General features: G+C 35.6%; 2 protein-coding genes across 5 annotated transcripts in view; one reads left to right on the top strand and one right to left on the bottom strand.

Moving 5' to 3' along the window:
* Positions 1-20549, bottom strand: part of LOC101736629 (cytosolic carboxypeptidase 1) — an 87874-nt gene that overhangs the window by 32583 nt on the left and 34742 nt on the right. The window lies entirely within an intron of this gene.
* On the top strand, positions 649-20425 carry LOC101744379 (uncharacterized). 2 transcript variants are annotated; one of them, XM_038011239.2, is made up of 6 exons: positions 649-1713; positions 13878-13983; positions 17963-18039; positions 18347-18554; positions 18651-18806; positions 19401-20425. In XM_038011239.2, the coding sequence occupies exons 1-6, from the start codon at positions 1653-1655 to the stop codon at positions 19837-19839; spliced, it is 1047 nt and encodes a 348-aa protein (XP_037867167.1). In that variant the 5' UTR covers positions 649-1652; the 3' UTR covers positions 19840-20425. The 2 variants fall into 2 exon arrangements, with proteins under 2 accessions (XP_037867167.1, XP_037867166.1); XM_038011238.2 differs by having other exon boundaries at positions 18639-18806.

Raw genomic sequence — 20549 nt, 5'->3', positions numbered from 1 at the left:
ATACACCCCGAAGCAGACTTACGTCTACAGTTAAAAAGTCCTTTATCGCTCCCACCTTCGTCTTTTTCTCGTACCTATAGCTATTAAAGTAGCGTTTTTTCTTTCTTTGTTTTTTTTAAACTTGAGTTATTATTACGTCCGATTCGCATTGGCTTTGATCGTAACTCATGTAAAACAATACTGATGGGTATCGATTGAATGCGATTTAAAAAAAAAAAAAACAGTTTAAAACGATTCTCCGAGCCGTGAAATAATCCAGCTTTTGCCGCGGTCGTTTTAAGTGCAATATCTTGTATTGTGACGTGCGATGGGATATTAAAAATGAACGTGTAAAACAGGCGAGGCTCGCCGATATCTTTTATCTGTCTATAGTACAATTAAAATAATATCCACGTGTAGCATTGGATGGCAGGGAACGTTGCGAGGACTTTACACCCACTGTGCAGTGTGCAAAGTAAATACCTTCCCACCAATTAACGTGTCTTTTAAAGCAGCCACTTTGGAATGGCGAGGGCTCGGCGGCTGCTTTCAACTACTACCAAAGCAACGATACTTTTATTTCACCAAACTCTGACACAGAACTTTTCCTTTGATTGTATTTTAAATGCTAAAAGTGTAATTGTATAGTAAGTAGTACTCAGAGTTTTTTTTGTTCAAGTTGAATGTTCTTTATTTATTTACAGCATTTACAACCCTAAGGAGAACAGCATAAAACCATCGTTTTCGAAAGAAATAACATTTTTTTAGTTTAAAAATGTCATATACATTTATATGAAATTGCACAACAGTAAAATAAGTCACCAATTTGTTTTTAATAGATAACCTGTGTGTTCTAAACACCATTCCAACTCAGCATATTTCCGATTCAAAAATGAACTTTGGACAAGATGAGATTATTAAATCTTGAATTTAATAATAATTGTATATTTACTATAACACAGTTTTTTTTAATCAAACCATTGCTACCTTGAAGCTCGTTGCATCTACCTATGAATTAAGTTACATTTTTTCTTTATTTAAATGTAAAGGTGTCAGATGAATACTTTTGTTTTATTCCCTCGCCGGCAGCAACATTCTTAGTATAAATTAGTATGTTCACAATAATTGCTTTGAATTACTCGGCCGATCCCCAGTAGGAGATTTAACAAAAGAACATAGTTGTGGCGCGTCGCTTTGCATCGCGAACGAAGAAAAAACTACAACAACATCTACGACCCTTTGGACAAGCCAAGAATTTGCGACGACCGCAACACGAACAAATTGAGCGCAAACTATTGTGCGGTACGATTCGCTGAGATAACTCCCGTGTTGAGGACCGAGAGCGCCGCCCTGTGCGCCCGCCGCCGGACATCCGTGCAACGACTCTCCTCCAGTCATGTTGCTCGATTTAAAGATCGCATTTTACATTTCTGTGTTCCTTCCTGCAGCTATCAGCTTAATCCGCTCAAGGAGGCAGTGTACGCGTTGCTAGCGGGTGTAATCGCTATAGCGGTCCCTGATAGTGGTGCGCGCGGGACGCGTCTCATTTATAAGGGGGGTCCCGGGTATCGCGCGTTCAGTGTGCCTGAGTGTCCCGTGTTGCGTGAGCGCACTCCTGCGTGTGACTACACTTATACGAACTTTACCCGCAGATCCGAAACGAATCAGACAATATGCAGTTCTTCTTGACATCATGTCTCGTGCTGCTCGCAGCTTCCCTCGGCCCAGCCGCAGGTATGTTAATTTATTTTAAAATTGTTATAATACTATTATTGCAGAATTAGCGGACAAACGAAAAATTACAGCCAAAGGTAAAGTTAAAAATTGATTTTCATATTTCAGTAATTTTCCCTCTCTGTGTGAAGGTGAAGAAAATCGTCACATTGTAATCGTCAATCTTAGTGTTTATTTAAACGTTAGGTGTCTATCTAGACACTAATATTCTATTATCTAAGGCACATTTCACATAGTAGGAAGGCTTTAGTAGTGCACCTCCGTAGGCGTAGCGAAGTGGCTGTCGTGACCTAAGGGTCTTCGACCTTCATTGTTCAACTTACATAAGAGTACGAGAGTGAGTCCCTCGCTCAAAAATCTACGATTCAACTCTGTATTCCATAGAGTACCTGTACTCTAAATTAAATAAGAATAATTTCTTATTAATGATTTTTTTATAAGAGAACAATAATTGATGTCTGATGAATTTAACTTTAAACATAATCCATCGAAAACAACGAATTATTTTGAATTAAATAATATTTATTCAAACGTCAAGATAAAGTTTTTTTCACTTTTAACAAAAGTGCAAATTACAGCAACGAAAAATAACATCGAAATTAATTTAATTCTATAGGTACTTGAGGACTAAGTAAATCTTGACTTTACCAACTGATCTGAAGAATATTGAACTTGATCAATGAGAGGATTACATCAGTCTGGTTCAAACGTCATAGGTTTTGGTTTGATTGATGCGTAATTGAAGAATATTGCGTTGTCCTTAGTTTAGCTTCTCCAATTCACAGCGATCAATTGACATTATTACTTTTGGTCTTTCTGTATTATGTGACCAACAATATGTTTCTTAATGTACGTTCGCATATATGAGTTATCACCGTACTACATATTTTAGGTCTCCTTTTTTGGGCATCTAATAAAAAAAAGTTTTAAGTAAAAAACAAGTGTATTTTTTAACAACAATTCGGAATACATGTAAATTCGTTTGGGTATATTATACTGAATTTTAATTACATATATTTCTAGCAGTCTACTACGAGTACTAATAGTGCTTATTGCTTTTTATGTCATGTTTCATGTCAATAAAAACCAAGAGAGAAAAAAACTGGTCACTTCCAATATTATGTTTCGTAATACAAATTTATTTTAGTACTAGCTGACCCGGCAGACTTCGTAGTGCCTCAATAAATAAATAACAGACCTACACTTTTGTATAAAATAAACTTAAAACAAACAAAAGGAAACCGGCCGACGGGGGACACATCAAAGGAAAAACAAAATTTTTATTTTTATTTAATTCCGCGCATGTTCATATTTATCTACCTTTTAAACCTTCTCTGGACTTCCACAAATAATTCAAGACCAAAATTAGCCAAATCGGTCCAGCCGTTCTGGAGTTTTAGCGAGACTAACTAACAGCAATTTATTTTTATATATACTTATTATATAAGATAGATTTTCATTGGTTATTGCGAGTCGTAGACATAATTAAAACTGCTTTTACCTAATGGTGAGTGGTCCCCGATGGTCATGGATGTTAACAAAACCTGCAGGTTTAGTAAGTGATAAAAAAAGACCTCTGCAAACAAACTCAGCATGAGAGCAATGTCTTCAAGTGGTATGAATATGCTATGTTCCGGTGGCGAGTGGTGCGATGGTAAAATGGAGACGACGGGTTCACCTATGGATCATTTTTGATAAACCACATAGATATCTGATGATCCTCCGTAGATCCAGAGGTTTCAAACGACCCGTGAAAATCGGATCCTTTATCGAGAACCCCAACAATCTTCTGGTGAAAAATGAAAGTAGCTAGTATTTGAAAGCCCCAACCTAGGCAAAAGATAGGAGTCGTAGTCAACGAAAAATCGACCCTGTGCTTTGTAAAGCAAAAGTCTTTGTCAAGGTTTCGCTCTATCGAGAACTTCCAAGAATCCGGAAACTTGGCTTTACCGTCAGGAAAATTTAACAAAAATACACAATTATGCTGTTAAGAAACATGAGATTTACCAAATTGTTAACTCTTTTAAAAGTAATATTTTATGTCATTATTTTTAACTAACCCCAGTTAGTAGTAGTACGAGCAGTAAAGAAGAAGATTTCAAATTTGAAAAATTGTTTTAGAAAAAAGTTGCATATAACCATTCTCAAAAATACATATTTGACGAGCATATTGCCTAGAAATGAAAAGCTTAACCGCCATTTGATTTTTTTAAATACTCTGGTATATCTTTCTGAAAGGTGAAACGTTTTTACGTACAACAATGTTGATTTTTTTATTGATATTGTTTTTAAATTCACCTTTTCTTCATAGCTATGATATAAATAAATTATCAGTAATAGTGTCTCGACTTATTAGAAGATAGATAAATAGAATTAAAATATAAAATAGGAGTGCGACATCAATTTCCATAAGCTACTACTACTGTTCTGTTCCCACTAACTTTCCAGCTCTAATTTTAAGGACTGGTGGGTCACGCTAAAAACTTTCAAAGGTATTTCTACCGCAGATTGATCATGTTCCGTTTTGAAGTAGAGCCGCTGTATATATCCTATTGACATTTCAAATATTTTGTTTCAAAATGTTCAGTGTCATTTACGCTGGGTAGTATGAGTCAACAGAACCTATAGCTGCTCAGCATAAGCATAAGTTACATGTGGGGAATACGCATAAGCTAATTCGCAAATCTATACTAATTATAAATAATATTTAATGCATATAGCTTAAAAACTTAAAAAAAATACACTTTAATTGTAAATTGTACTAATAAGGAAAGATTTTTTTTAGTGCTAATTATCCTATATATGATCAATATAATAAAATTATTTAATTATCACCGGTGTTGTGCAAACTTTCAAGTTAATCTGGTCTTTTGTAAATGGTGAAAATTACGAGAGACTAAAATTATAAAAGCCTAGTAAAAATAGTCGAGGGACTAATTTCGAGGATATTAGGGTAATCTTTAAAAAGAAAAAGCAAAATTTTAATGAAATGGCCAAATGTAATTAGACTGATAAAAAAAAACATTCACTAAACAACTGCTCTGGGAATTAGCCGCAACGACATCATAATAGGGATATACGAAAAACATGGTACAAAAACTGCACCAGCTAAAAATGCAAAACACAAAGTTCAATAGAATACATAATTCATTTAAGTTCAAGCTAACACGACTTAAAGAAACAAACAGCAATTAATTCAGGAAACCTGCAAATCAAATTGAATGCAGAAAAGAGAATTAAAATGCTAAGTGAACCGCGAACGAAACGAGTTCGTTCCACGCTATAAAAATCATGTAATTCCGTGTAACATGCTTGTAACCTGTCAATGTCGAACGGATTATACTTGTCAATGTAATGCCCTACCACTTCAACTTTTTGATTTTATGCAAGAGTTTAAGGAAGTTGTATTTTCTTTAAATCTACATAATAATAAAATTTGTGGTTCTTTATATTTTTTTATGATCTATGCGTTCGCGTACCGTTTATACGATTGAGCTCAAACTATTTAGTTTTAAAATTTTAATTTTAGAAATGCCAAACTATCCATGATACTCATTCTAATATATATATATCATTGTAGTCGGGTTTTTTATTAGGTGATCTAAAATTTTAAAGCATATAAAGCACCTAAAGTACCTACACATACTTGTGTTCTAGATAAACAGAAATTACTTTGTTGATTGAATAAAATTAAAAAAATATAAAGAAACCTTACGTTTGTAACAACGTCTCATAAAGCTCAGAACAACAACGATGGTAAAATAAATCGGAAATAAAGTTCTTTATTGTTTTGTTGTTGACTCAAGTGCGGTCGGGAGCAAACCGTGTAATGGTATGCAACATGAGAACAATGACTTCGGCCGCTTGCATTGATACCGAAGCTCTATGTCGATACGATCTAATGCAATCGCCACACCAGCTCATGAATCTATTTGAATACATCTTCTCAGATTTAAACACGACGGAAAAAACTGCTTGAGTTTAAACACATACACATACTGCGGAAATAGACGTTAAAATTTAAAGCTACAAGACTATTATTGGTTTGTAATACACAGCGGTTCCGGTATCAATGAAAACATTTGAAATAAATTTAAATCGTATCGCTGTTTCTCGTGGGAAAAGCAAACGATTAACAGTAACCATTAGATTGTGGTAGAGACCGACTGCTAATGAAGCGTATCCGCGGTTATCCGATAGGTTATCGACAGGTCGGTAAAAAACTATTCGACGGAAGTCAGTGCTCGGCAAAAAATGTACAAGGGGTGCGGAGGGATACACGACAGGTGTGGGGTTCATCGGCCCTCGCCCAGGCGGGGTCCGATAGCTGCTACCTCCTTCCTAGGAATAGTTGGTATTATGGATTGCGCATCAATTGCTACTTGCAGATCAGGTACGGGTACCGTTTATGTGACATTCTACAAGGAGTACGTTGAAAAAAGAATTCCATACCCGGTAAAATCTTCGCATTCGTTGTAAAAAGAACTGGTTGCGTAACATTGTTGATGGCTGAATGTTTTGTTGCTGTTTACATTGTGCATGTTGACGTTGCGTCAAAAAAATACTAGCCAAATATAGGATCTATCCTATTCATGGTTTTGAATAAATGTACAAAGAAAACATTTCCCGTTTGTTGATACATTCAATAATTTTTAATCAATGTTTAAACCCTCTTTCTTTATTTCTTATAGAAAGACGAGTTTACTTTTAATATGTTGTTAAAGCGGTTAAAGATTGAGAGAGAATTTCATAATTCCCGAGAGATCATAATAGTGAATATTGTATTTTATAAACGGTAAGCGTTTTAAGCCGGAATTAATAAATAAGTCATGAAAGACATAAGCAGGATAATGGAACCTATCTGAGGGACAACAATACGTTCTACTATCAGTATTATTAACATCCCACTGAAGTTAGACGAAAAATAACTCGATATACTACCGAATACAGAGTTGTTGTTCAGTTTTTGTTCTGCTAAACTCATCGTACGGTCTTTATTATTCCTGCACTGTCCCCAGTGTATTCTTAAGTTAACGATTACGTAATATTCCTCAAGTACAATATCGTATGTGGGTATTGTCCTATCCGCTATTTGGCGACTATTTCATATACTATTTTAATATTCAAGAAGACTAAATAAGGCTTTAAAGCTGCAAATTCAAAGTCACAATGAACTTGTCAATACCAATTGACAGAACTGTACATAACACGGATAAGCTGCAGCTACTATCTTCTCTGTCAAAGTCTACCACAAAAAATGGGGCTCTAATAATTAGCCCTGGCTCTAGGTTCTCTAAGTACTTATGCATTTTCCATATATTTGGTCATAAACTCACAACGGTACATTTAGCATACACTCAAATCGGTCCTGGGTCACCTTGAGTGTCTTTCTCCCCTGTATCTCTACAACAATCTATGTTTAATTTAAATATCGAATAATACTGATGTAACCGTGGTTAAGTTTATAAACACATTCCTGACCGAGTCACGTTTGTCACTATTGAAATCATAATATGCTCTTTAATCTGGCCGTTATTGCCGTAAATTCAAATTATCGTTCGATTCTTATTGATGGTGGATATCCTGACACTAAATTAGGATTTCACGTTTAAATTCTAATGTGACCGTGTCTAAAGGAATGTAAGGGTGCATTGTACATTAGTAATTTAATCTTTGAATATCGAGCGCCGAAAGCAGCAAAGTTTTATTTATGACGGTCCTAACATTTTCACTTTTTTGTCGCTATAATTCAAAGGTAATGTCTACGGAGCACCAGGTGATGTGATTGTATCAAATTACTAGTAAAAAATATAATTTTTCAAACGCGAATGATAAAAAAAACGTAATTTGAGATTTTATATCATGTTTTTGCTGCTTCGTCCCTGGTGGCTCCGTCATACTGTGCTCCGATGTTCGTAAATTATATCCAGAAACATCTATCAACTTTATTACAACTGAAATAATTGTATTAATTTCTTGAAAAAAAAAAACGTTTATAAAAGGCGGAGCGGCTCGTTAGTAGTAAGTGGAATAACTAGCGTTCGCAATGCTTTTTTTTTTTCTGTTTCGCCGGTTAGGAGCAGAACCGGGTCGGCATTGGGCTTGATTACTAAAAATAGTCTGGTGGGTGCATTCCGTGGGCTAGGGGCGGGCGTACGCCGTCCTTGAGCTCGTCTCCTCGTCTCGAATGCTATTATCTCGAACCCTTTTTTGCGTTAACATCGCTATCCGGTCGCGAACAATCCGATAAACGTTCCCATAATAGTTTCAACGTTATTAAAATTGAAATTGCACTTTTTGCTACGCACTGATTTAGGTGATTTCAATGAGGGGCTTGCGGTTTTTTAATGTAATTTATATACGCATTTTTTATTGTTCGAATTTTTAACGAATTTACTTGTGTAATTTGAATTCCGATTCTAGCTCAATGATTTCGTGAATAAATAATACATAGGTACCTAGTTTTTGTCAGGAAAAATATGCGAGTGTACCATTTACGATGTTTCATAAGAATTTTCAATTATGATTATGTATTGTTCAAAGTTTGACCGTGACCGTGAAATTAATTCTCACAGAGCAGTGGCTACGTGAATGCATTCGTTCTCAGGTCTTATGACGTAACTTAGTGCAAGTCACATACTACAACTGAACAGGCAACGATGGGCGCCTACTCCACAGATCATCTGTGCTTGTCGTGCAACTCATACCTCAAATTTAATTCAATTTAATTGAAATAAAAAAAAAATTATGTGGTACGTAATGATATCACTGAAAATTAGAAGTCATTCGGCAAATTATGTTTAGAATCATTTCGTAAATGTACCTTAAGTTTCAATTGTTGTCGAATTTATAGTTATCATTATGATGATTCTAAAGATGATTTTTTCTGTTATATTTTGTGTTGTCGTTTGTCTTTAGGTATAAATGTAATACAGTTTTTTTTTATCTGGAACTATTAACTTTGTAGTGCATATTTTGTAGCCGGTAAAAGTAGGCAGAATGTTTCTTTCTACCTATTTATGCCACAAAAGGATCAAGGTTTAAAAGTGAACTGCCATTAGTGTAGGACCATTCGATCGACCTCATGTCTCAAGGTGAAACCTCATTTACGTTTATATCTGTGGAGTTCGGTATTCACAAAATACATGGTAAGCCGCGTGCCCGTCGACCTATCTGGGGCGACAAAAATAAACGAACTTTTGTCTGTGAACAATGAACTTTACAACATTCATATTAAATTTCGATTTGCAATAACATACACTATGAAATAGAACTAAGTACAAGAATACTGTTCTAGTATTCCACATTCCACCATCCAAACAACGCAAAAGTAAATACAGTGATGGAAAATGTTAATGGCTTTCGTGTTGACATTACAAAGATGAAAAGTTTTTATGAAAACACACACATATATATATATATATATTTTTTTTATGGCTTAGATGTGTGGACGAGCTCTCAGCCCACGTGGGGTAAAGTGGTTACTGGAGCCCATAGACATCCACAACGTAAATGCGCCACCTACCTTGAGATATAAATTCTAAGGTCTCAAGTATAATTACAATGGCTGCCCCACCCTTCGAACCGAAACGCATTACTGCTTCACGGCAGAAATAGGCAGGGTCGTGGTACCCACCCGCGCGGACTCACAAGAGGTCCTACCACCAGTAATTAATATTGAATTTGAATTTAAATTTGAATTATTGAACTATATTTGAATTTTTACATATATATTTCTATACATAACTGTATAAATTCTATTCAATATTAAGGGTGTTCATTGTATATCTCTTATAAGTAATATAAAATTGTAATGATTCGTTCGTAATGTAATTGAGTGAAAACTATGCGTGTTGTAATATAGTTGTAGCTAACTCAACAAGATGATTTGTTCAAAACTGTAATTAGATGATGGCTGACAATGATAATAATAAAATCAACTTTATAAATACGACAGCTGGATTTATTTCAGAGATTTCAAAAAGAAAATTAAACATCCTAATTTTACTTAATTTTATTGTATAATGAAATATCTACAATTCATATTTTTTAAAACATAACGACACTTAAAATATGCCCAAACTATTCGATGAAGATTTGTCATTTTAAATATCTTCTTCTGTTAAAAAATTAGTTCGTTCTGAAGCAAAATTGAAATTTATATAAGTAATAAATAACACTAAATATGATTTTGTGTAATCTATGTCTATTTTGTTCGCTCGCGTTTTTATTTCTCGTTAATAGCAAGTTTTATATTTATATAAATAGGTGTTAATTAAAAAAAGTTTATTCAAGACTTCTGAGAAAACTTAAAGCCCGATGTTACTTCGTTAATGAATGCATTTTAATGTTTTAGTTTGCATTTATCAGCGATAAACTGAGTAAAGTTTAATCACATCAATTTCATTCCGTAAGGTTATTCTAAGTCATAAGAGGGAGATATTTTTCAAGGTCTATTTTAACTCAATTGTATTAATACTTACCTCACCTTAAATAAAAGGTCTTTTCGACCACGGTGATCACTAACCACGAAGTGAGCAGTGGGTAGGTAAGCTTGCGAAGGCAAATGCAACCCATGACTGTAAGACCTGTACTGGTGGTAGCACCTCTTGTGAGTCCGCACGTGTAGGTACCACCGCCCCGCCTATTTCTGCCGTGAAGCAGTTATGTGTTTCGGTTTGAAGGGTGGGGCAGCCGTTGTGACTATACTGAGACCTTAGAACTTATATCTCAAGGTGTGTGGCGCATGTACGTTGTAGATGTCTATGGGCTCCAGTAACCACTTAACACCAGGTGGGCTGTGAGCTCGTCCACATATCTAAGCAATAAAAAAATAGAATTACTAGTAAATTTTCAATTACTTCAATGAGCTGGCGGTTTAAAAAATCATCTGTAAAATAGCCCCAAGAAATATTCAATTTGAATGACCTACATTAAACAGAGTTGCAAATTTGAATTCGTAAAAACATCACGTCAGCTTTGACGAATTGCAACTGTCGGTGGTCCACATACGGAGCGCGTTAAACATTCGCTATAGTTTGGACATCGGACCGTTATGGGTGTCGCGTCCGGTAGATCAGCCGCCGGATATAGTACATACACCGACATCATGTGAGTGCACTCACCCCTATGCGCTGTCATAAGCCACCAAACGCTCTGCATGTGGCCAAGACAGTCCACGTACGAAATACACTTACGCGACTTCTTTGATATTCTAAATCACATCTTATTATTTTTTTTGTTTTTTTAATATATATTGTACACACGGCTTTTAGAGGAAATACGACAATAAGGATACAGAGTACAAGGGCACTACTTATTTCATGTTGAAATCTCTTCCAGTAGGCCCGCAGAAGGAATGAAGAATTAGGAACACAAACCTAGTGCATACAGTAAACATTACATTTTTTTTTTTATTGCCTTTGTAGGCAGACGGGCATACGGCCCACCTGATGGTGAGTGGTTACCGTCGCCCATGGACTTCAGCAATGCCAGGGGCAGAACCAAGCCGCTGCCTACCGCTATAAATATATTACAAGATACAAAATAATACATATACATACATACATCTTATTATACGAAGCCAAGCTTAAGCCTCTCTACCATGATTAAAAAGCGAACAAATTGTGATCATCATTATGATTTTAGCTTCAAGACGTCTACTGCTTGCTAACTTGCTAGATCTTTCCGATAGATTTCCAGAAATTTCCAGAATAACAAATTCGAACAATGACGTGTATTAGAACAATAGAAGTATGTGATTAATAACAATTGAATATTCTGTTGTTACAAAAAGCGTCTAAGCTTAAAGCAATTCAACGGAATCAGCTGCTACGAAACCACTTTTTCAAAAGCGAGTTTGTACAATAATAATTTACGATACTAAGAACATTCTAGTTGTTTATAAAAACATTGTGTTTGAATTTCCGTCTAGCATAGCTATACGAGTATGTTCATTTCATAGCGCAGTAACTAATGTCATAAAGTATATAATATCCCGATTGCATCTCTCGATTCCGGCTAGGCACGCCAGGACCGGGGACCAGGACCTCATCAGTATGCGGCCCTCACTCATGACTCAGTGTACGTGACTCGCCTGCGAGACTGTTGTTCTTGCCCTTTGTACTGTTTCACCGGCCACTTTCCAAGCAATCATAACTTACTATCAACGTTGTTTTATTGTCAACATCAAAATTATTTAGGTTCTTGGTTGAAGGTCAATGTTTTGTTTGGAGGCTACTGTGTTTTGTAAATGTTTTAATTTTTAGGGAAAAAAAATGATAACCTGACATATTATAACGTAGACTTCTAATCATAAGACTTTATTATGATGATATGGACCAATCAGAGTGATACTGATATGTGCTGTATTAAAAAAAATACAAAAATAATCATCACAAATATTGAACTAAAGCTGAAGACGATTCGTATATTTTATAATAAAAAGAACACGTTCACTGAGAAGGCTGTAACGACAGGTCAAAGAACCAAACATTAATCATAAGAAGAGTCGTACATGAGGTAAAAGTAATATCATTATGTATGAGACTGCATTATGCATGGATTCCAATCGCAGGCTCCTAACAGTCGACTAAAGTTAAGTTGCAGAGCCGATAGGGCTGTCAATACGTCAATTACATTTCGAAATCGAAAAAATATTGACAAAAACTATCGTATTTCTAAATATTAGCTGATTAAAATTTATTTGAAAACAGTCAACCCTGGAAGTTAATATTATTTATTCGTATAACTCGCAATTGGATCTTCTAATTGCGAGTTAGTACTAATGATCCCGTCTAAGGGTATTCATTTCTCGTTTCCTTATAAGCCTACCAATACGATCTCGATGGCTATATTTTGTTTAACTACTGTAAGAAATTGTCCTGAATAACGAAGGAAACCATATTTTTTAAAATATTTTTAGTAATTTTTTGCGTCGTCCTTTTTTACTAGTTGGAAATAAATTGGTTTCTATGACATACATATTTCTATAATCAAATGAAGAAATGTCTGATTCAAGAAAATTTATTTTTAATTAAAACTTTATAATGAAAAAGATATCAAAAAAGTCGAGTAGGTCTTTGCGAAGATTCGTGTTTCACTGAAAATCACTGGAGGCAGCTTTTTGATAGCTTAAAACGTTATAAGGTTGCATTTCGTGCTTCGCCAAGCGTGAATTCATTTTGTGGTTTTATTGATAATGGTCTAGTTGCTTTAATTTTTTTATTTCTCTGTCAACGAAAATTTAGATTTCTAGGTGTTTACTCTCTTTCACGCAACAGAATTATTGTCATTTCCTTAAGAATTGTGTCGTATTTTCTACAGACTCTTAGTTATTTTCGATAAATAAAATTTTATAATAAATTACTGTCTTTATAGCTAAAACAATAGACTTTCATCGAACAAAGAGCAATTAATACATGTCTAACAGAAGTTCAATCACTTTCAATTCAATACCTAATTGGGACGGAATAAAAATGTCTGCAAAAATATATCCATTTGGAATTCATTGTGTTTCTCATTACTAAGCGCCTGTCCACCACATATCAATTACATATTTACTTCGCGTGCTTGCATTATGCAGTTTGTAAATTAATGTGCGAACCGTTTTTACGATGAGAAACTTCAGAAACCCAAACGAACCTGTTTGTTGTTACTGTGAAAAAAAATCTGCATAAAATGAAATTTTTGTTTCTCGGATCGTGTAATAATGTACATTCTCGGAAATTAATGACAAAATTTTCATTTGTTTACTGTTTTAATTTAATTATTCGAATAATAAGTGTTTTTTACAATTATGAAAGTTTATCGAAGAGTATAGAACCTTTCTGTATTCCGTTTTTAAATAAAGTCAACGAAAGAATTTAAGGTAGTCCGAAAAAAAATATTTTCCAATCTTGGTGCAATAAATCCTAGTTTTTGTATACCTTAAGTTTTCCCGTTAAACTATTTACATAGATATTAACTAGTATTCAACATTTATATCAACAGGAAAAATTCAGCGTATGCAAATAAACGAACAAGTCATGCCTGAGGTCAGATTGATTAAAGTATACAATGTGGTCTGGCCCCTTCCATTCATAAACCGATTACTTTAACTTCTCTTCCTTACGTTGCCGCTCTAGTTAATATTTTTTTTAATAGTTTTTATTGTTTTGTTGCAGCTCAAAGAATAACAACGATACAACTGGATGGCGTTCAGTATTTTATCTCTAGGATGAATCCGTACAGCCCAGAGCTCAACTATTTCCTGTCCTATCAGTACTGCAGGTAAAATTTATACACACTAGTTTTACATATTGTATCTCGTTAGTGTTGATTGTTCAACAATTTGTTTATATTAATAAGAACTAGTGGTCGCCCGGTAGTCGAAATTCGACTATAATTATTAATTTAAATTATATGTTTGAACATTATTATTGAACTACATATTGTCAAAGAATATATCATAATTCTATAATCACAGATTTCACTAAGGCTACATACACTATAGACAAATAATATTAAAGAAATCAATATTAATCTAGTCTCAACTTGATCACAGACTTTAACAATAAACAAAATAGTATAAATGCGTGTGTGTGTGTCAAATACATGTTAGTGTGTGTAATGTTTTCTTTATTGGTTTAATGTATTTTTTATGCATTATTTAAAAAAATATTAGCAATCTGCACTCCTTCTCTAGATTCTCTATAAGTGTGGGAAATTTCATGCTCCTCTGTCCGCGCGATTTTCGTAAAAAGGGATACAAAGTTTTTGCTTCACGTATTAATATATAGATGTTGAAAAAACACGAGAAATTGAGTTAATCTTTTACGTAACTCAAAGAAATTACTACAATATTTTCTTAACGAGAATCAAAATCTCGTTGCACTCCGTGTATGCACACCAAAAGTCGTGTTCCTTGGATTTGGCGACGCCTTTTGCAAGGGGCCATAAGAACGTTTGCAATACCGTTAGCGGTTCTGGGAATAAACAAGAACAATATCGGCGTCATGAGCCACTTCCGCAAGCCGTTCCCACTGCTTGAGTACCTCATGAGTGAGCTACAAGCTGCAGCGCGTATAACATTAGACGTCCATTATGTTACAACGTCAGAGTCATAAAAGGAAGTAATTCTTGGTAACACAATAGAATATAGCGTAAGAAGCCATTGCAATTTAATGTTTTACAATGTAATCTCAGATTAAACGAACGAAGAACGTTTTCAGTTCTTCGAAGCTCGCACATTCATTTTCAAATAATATAAAAATGAATTGCTGTTCGTTAGTCTCGCTAAAACTCGTGAACGGCTGGACCGATTTGGCTAATTTTGGTCTTGAATTATTTGTGGAAGTCCAGAGAAGGTTTAAAAAGTACATAAATATGAAAATGCTCGGAATTAAATAAAAATAACAATTTTGTTTTTCCTTTGATATGTCCCCCGTCGGACGGATTACTTTTGTTTGTTTTAAGTTTATTTTATACAAAAGTTTAGGTTTTTTATTTATCGATTGAGGTACTACGAAGTCTGCCGGGTTAGCTAGTTTTCAAATAATATGTTGATGACAAACACTTCTAAAACGGCCATTCTTAGTGGTGACTCTTAAATATTAATATCGCGATTCATAGAGAGCACGTGCAAGTTCCAATTGTAAGGTCAGTACCCTCGCAGCTCGGTCATCATGTCCTCGCACCGCTGTCACGACCTATTTACAGTTTCAATTGTTAACGACAGAGCTAAGCTGAGACGCATAGTTTGTGCGCCGAAATGAGACTCAGAATCGATTAAGACTAAAATGTGCATCGTTGCTTCGTAAGACGGCCGTGTCGCGAGTGAAATTTATCGTGACAACCACACAACTTATATCAACGAAAATAATTTTACATAAAGTACATTATATTTTTAGAAGTCGTCGTGGTCTAAAGGATAATACGTCAGTTGCATTCGTGTAGAGCGATACACTGGTGTTCGAATCCCAGTCGAGTACCAATTTTTCTAATGAAATACGTAGTCAACAAATGGTCACGATTGACTTCCACGGTGAAGGAATAAGATCGTGTAATAAAAATCAAACCAGAAAAATTATAATTTGCGTAATTGCTGGTGGTAGGACCTCTTGTGAGTCCCCGCAGGTAGGTACCACCACCCTGCCTATTTCTGCCGTGAAGCAGTAATGCGTTTTGAAGCGTGGGGCAGCCGTTGTAACTATACTTGAGACCTTATTATCTCAAGGTGGATGGCGCATTTACGTTGTAGATGTCTATGGGCTCCAGTAACCACTTAACACCAGATGGGCTGTGAGATCGTCCACCCAAATAAGCAAAAAATAAATAAATTGCATTATATGTTGAAAGTTTAGAGCGTGAGCTTATTGTGTGCTAGCTTTAATAAAAACTAGATTCAGAGCGAAGGATTTTTATTTCTTTATGCACAACACGTGCACGTATGACCAGAACAGAGTTTTTTGTGCAACTGCAACTAACTGTGTTACTATACTTATTAGTGTGTTTCCACATATAAAAACAATTATAATATTTTTTTTTAGGATTGCCTTAAACAGCGACATCGTCATACCTCGATGACATATGATAAAAAACTGATAATGTGCGAAAATATTTATTGGTTAGCTGGGTGGACGAGCTCACAGTACACCTGGTGTTAAGTGGTTACTGGAGCCCATAGACATCTACAACGTAAATTAAGGTCTCAAGTATAGTTACAACGGCTACCCCACCCTTCAAATCGAAACGCATTACTGCTTCACGGCAGAAATAGGCAGGGTGGTGGTACCCATCCGCGTGGACTCACAAGAGGTCCTGCCACCAGACATGATAGTTTTATGAAAGTAAATGATCCGGGCAACACCGTGTATATTTGTTATTGTCCATACGACAGAGTATTCGCTAGTTCGTGAATTGATTTGTTCTGATGATCTCCGAAAAAATGCAACATGAATTTAATGCCAGTGAAACCGTGGGACATATCTAGTTTAATCTAATATTATTATTAAGTATATCCTTATATGAAAATATTTTTGTTTGTTACGGTGGGTGGCCCACAAGGTGTGTGGCGCATTCACGTTGTTTTATACACATTGTCAGAGGTACAGAAAAAGGTCATAGGACAGGAAAATTATTTATATTTTAATTGAATATAAAAATGACACACTAGTTACGTATATAAAAAATGAGACAAAATAGCATATCGAAAGTCACTGTTAGTCTAACTTTTAGCGTATGTTGTTGAGTTTTTCATTAGAGAGTAATAAATTTATAAGACAAATAAGCTCCGATAGAGTATATCTTAGAATTCTAGGGAATGCGGACCGGTATCGGGAACGTAGTAAATACATTGACAGCATCGCAATAATCCGAACCGGCTCGTTCTTATAGCGAATGAATTATATTATCTGTACGTAGTTCAATAACTCGACTAGGACGTGCGTTGAACTAAAGCGTTTGATATTTAAAACTATGTTTAGGTATAAACTTACCTAGCAGAGTTCGGTATTTTTCTTTTTTTTTTTTGATAAATTGTGTTTTTTAGAAAATATATTTAAATACGAATTACATATTCGTCCGTCATAACGTCCGTCTGGTGTAGTGGTAAGTGACATGGTCACTACACTAGGGGGTCGCGGTTTCGAATCCCGCCAAGGGAAGATATTTGTATGATAAATATAAATGTCTTTTCCAGGGTTATGGATGTATATTAAATATATGTATGTGTATAATAAAAATCTTACATTTATTTCCGATATCTGGTACCTGTAACACAAGTTCTTTACGAGCTTATCACGGGACCAGTTAACGTGGCGTGATTGTTAGCAAAATATTTATTATTTATTTATATTTATCTAGGTACTACTAAAAAAAAAAAAAATTTTGATCAAATGATGAAATATGAATAATATTTTTCGCTCTTACCGACAGAATAATAAAAAAATATGAACCGGTGATTTAAAGAAAAAATCAAAATTATCGATAAAGTTGATTATTGAAAAGACGAATAAAACAACATTTTCTGAAAATGAATCGTAGCTAGATCGATTTATCGCCCCCGAAATCCCCTGTATACTAAATTTTATGAAAATCGTTGGAGCCGTTTCCGAAATTCAGATTATATATATATTTATTAAGAATTACTCGTTTATAGATATATTATATAATGTACTGAATTCCTAGTTTGAAACAGATCAAGTATATTAGCTTTTGTACGTTGGGAAGACAGTCGACGATTTTCTGAATATCGAATATATGATTGCAGATCATTAGGTCTTCAACTGGCATCGTTCGAGACGAAGGAGAAGGCAGATTCGATAACGACTTATCTAACAAATGCAGGTACGGTTTTAAAAAAACGAGAATGAACTAAATGTGATAGTTGTGATAAGATGCTTACTTAAATTGAGCATAAAATTTCGCATCGTTGAAACTGGATCGAGAAACAGATTCCTTTGTGTGAGCAATTTAGATTTTCAGAATTCTTTAACTATGTTAATTATTTAAATAATAATTTTAAACAAAACAAATGCAATTAAGTAAACAAACTGCTTCCTAAATTTTGCTAAAGAAAATAAATGTTTGAGTATTGCAAGATGAAATCGGAACCCTTAGCGTATTATTGGTAACATTTTTTATTTTATTTTAGGTTACAACAAATATGACTTCTGGACATCGGGTAATAACCTCGGCACAGACATGTTTTTGTGGATGAGCACCGGTCTGCCATTTAATGCGACTTTTAACTACATGCGGAGACTGCCCATCGATGCTCCTGCCCAGCATGCTGATGACAGCATGGACCCTCTAGACGTACCACAAGGAAGCACTGCTCCACAACGCACCGCCCGACATGGGTACGTATTTTAATAACAAAATTCAATTATCAATTATTACGCAACGGTTTCAATATTAAGCGTATGTTTTTGCATAAAAACTAGTCGGTATTCCAGGACGGAACACGTCATGACTAATGGCTGCATCGCGCTCAAAGCTCCGACCTTCCACTGGGAGCCTCAACACTGCGGCGAGATCAAGGACTTCATATGCGAGCAGACGCGTTGCTATTACTACAACTACGGCTCGATTCCCGTTTCATCCGCGCAGGGGTAATGCCAGGTGAGATGCCAGCGTCTCCGGAGGCCCGCTCCCCAACAGCCGCGCGCGTAATTTTTGTATATATATACGAAACAAATATATTTTTCGTACTATAAAAATATTGAACTGTCTAAAAGACGACACGACATCAATATTATTTTGTTTTTTTGTATATTTCATGTTACAATTGTGATTGTGCTAACAATACAAGCCAAGTATAAACCTTGGATTTGTGAACCGCGCGCGGGTCCGCGGGATAAGGCTTCTGCGCCAACCCAACCACCAAACAAGAGCCCTACACCCAGCAGACATTGGCAATTGTAAATGATGAGAGTCTAACAGTTAAATTAGTACAATTGTTAGTTCAGACGCTTCAAAATTATCAAATATATCTTTTGGTGGGTGGGTGAAGGGGGCTTTGCTTGGTATCTCTTAATCAATTAGTGTTTTGTTTCTAACAAATTGAATTCGTTTTCTCAGTTACTAACATAAATCATTTTCAGTTACACTTCTGTAATTTAATTACTATGAAATTGTTGTCGTAAAGGCTTAGAAAATTTACTCAGTGGTCCTCTAATACGAGGGTCAAATATTGTGTTTGACAGAAAGCCGCTATCGCTGACGACGACGACGACCGCCCACCCAATCACGTCGTCCTCGCCACCGCCACCGCGCTCCGAGCACCTGCCGACCCACTTCAACCTTAACAATCTCATCGGCAAGCTGCGACCTTCTTCCCTTGACGGCCTCCAGTCTGCACACCTCAAGACTAGCGCCTTGTTCAAATCCCCACCGCAAATCGACTCCCACTATTCGCGAGCTGCGGACGCTCATTCCCGCGATCACGACCAGGACCAGAAGGAAGAACCCACTCAGGGTCCGTACGAAGATGATGAGGGTATGGTGGGAGACGATCCGGCCGCGTATCTGACTAACGAGGCTCACGACGCTCCCGTTGGAGACGAGATCGCATCGACTGCCGAGCCGGACGCCACCGAGCACTCCGTCCACGCCAGCGGCATGTTGGCGCCCCCCGCTTATTAAAGTCCGGCTTGGTAGTTGTACGTTTTTAAATTATCGATTAGCGACCGAGTTTAACAAGAGTATTATTCTACTATAAGTGATTTCAGTGCGATTCCCGTTCATAGCTTGCTTGTCGAAGATTTGCTTTTGCACTTGGTACATCGATTATCGTAATGTATAAATGAGATTTTAGGATCGTATTAGTAGTACTGTTAAGTAAGATTAGCATTTTAAAAAAAAACTATGGTGATTTCGTAGGTTATATGGGGCAATATTTGTAATACAGTTGAAGATGCTGGCGACTCGTGTCAAACGACTTGCCTCCGTCTTCCGAATACGGTGGATATCGCAAAATAAAACGTTTCATTAAAATTAAGATTAGTTTACGTAACAGATTGATCGACAATTCATCGATATTTCAACACGAACCGTAATTTTATGTATTATGTAATTTAACAATTAAAGTGCATTTCTTCGGGACATATCATTCGGAATAGTGTTCTAAGGTAGTGTTTATAGAAGTGACGTAATTAGTTTATCATAAGTTGAAAATCAAGAATTTAACTGGTAGTGATTTAGCGAAGTTAATAAAGTTTGAACTTTGGCATTCAACTTGTATCATTTGTATACCTATACATACCTACATATTTCCTTATCCTCACAAATTTCAATTAAAATATAAAACGCAACACTTTTAAAACTTTTCGCGGCATATAATAGATAGACGCGGC

The sequence above is a fragment of the Bombyx mori genome, chromosome 5 (assembly GCF_030269925.1).
Source record: "Bombyx mori chromosome 5, ASM3026992v2".
NCBI classification, from domain to species: Eukaryota; Metazoa; Arthropoda; class Insecta; order Lepidoptera; family Bombycidae; genus Bombyx; species Bombyx mori.
Note: the sequence above shows the minus strand (reverse complement) of the source record. Positions and strands in the feature narration are given on the sequence as shown.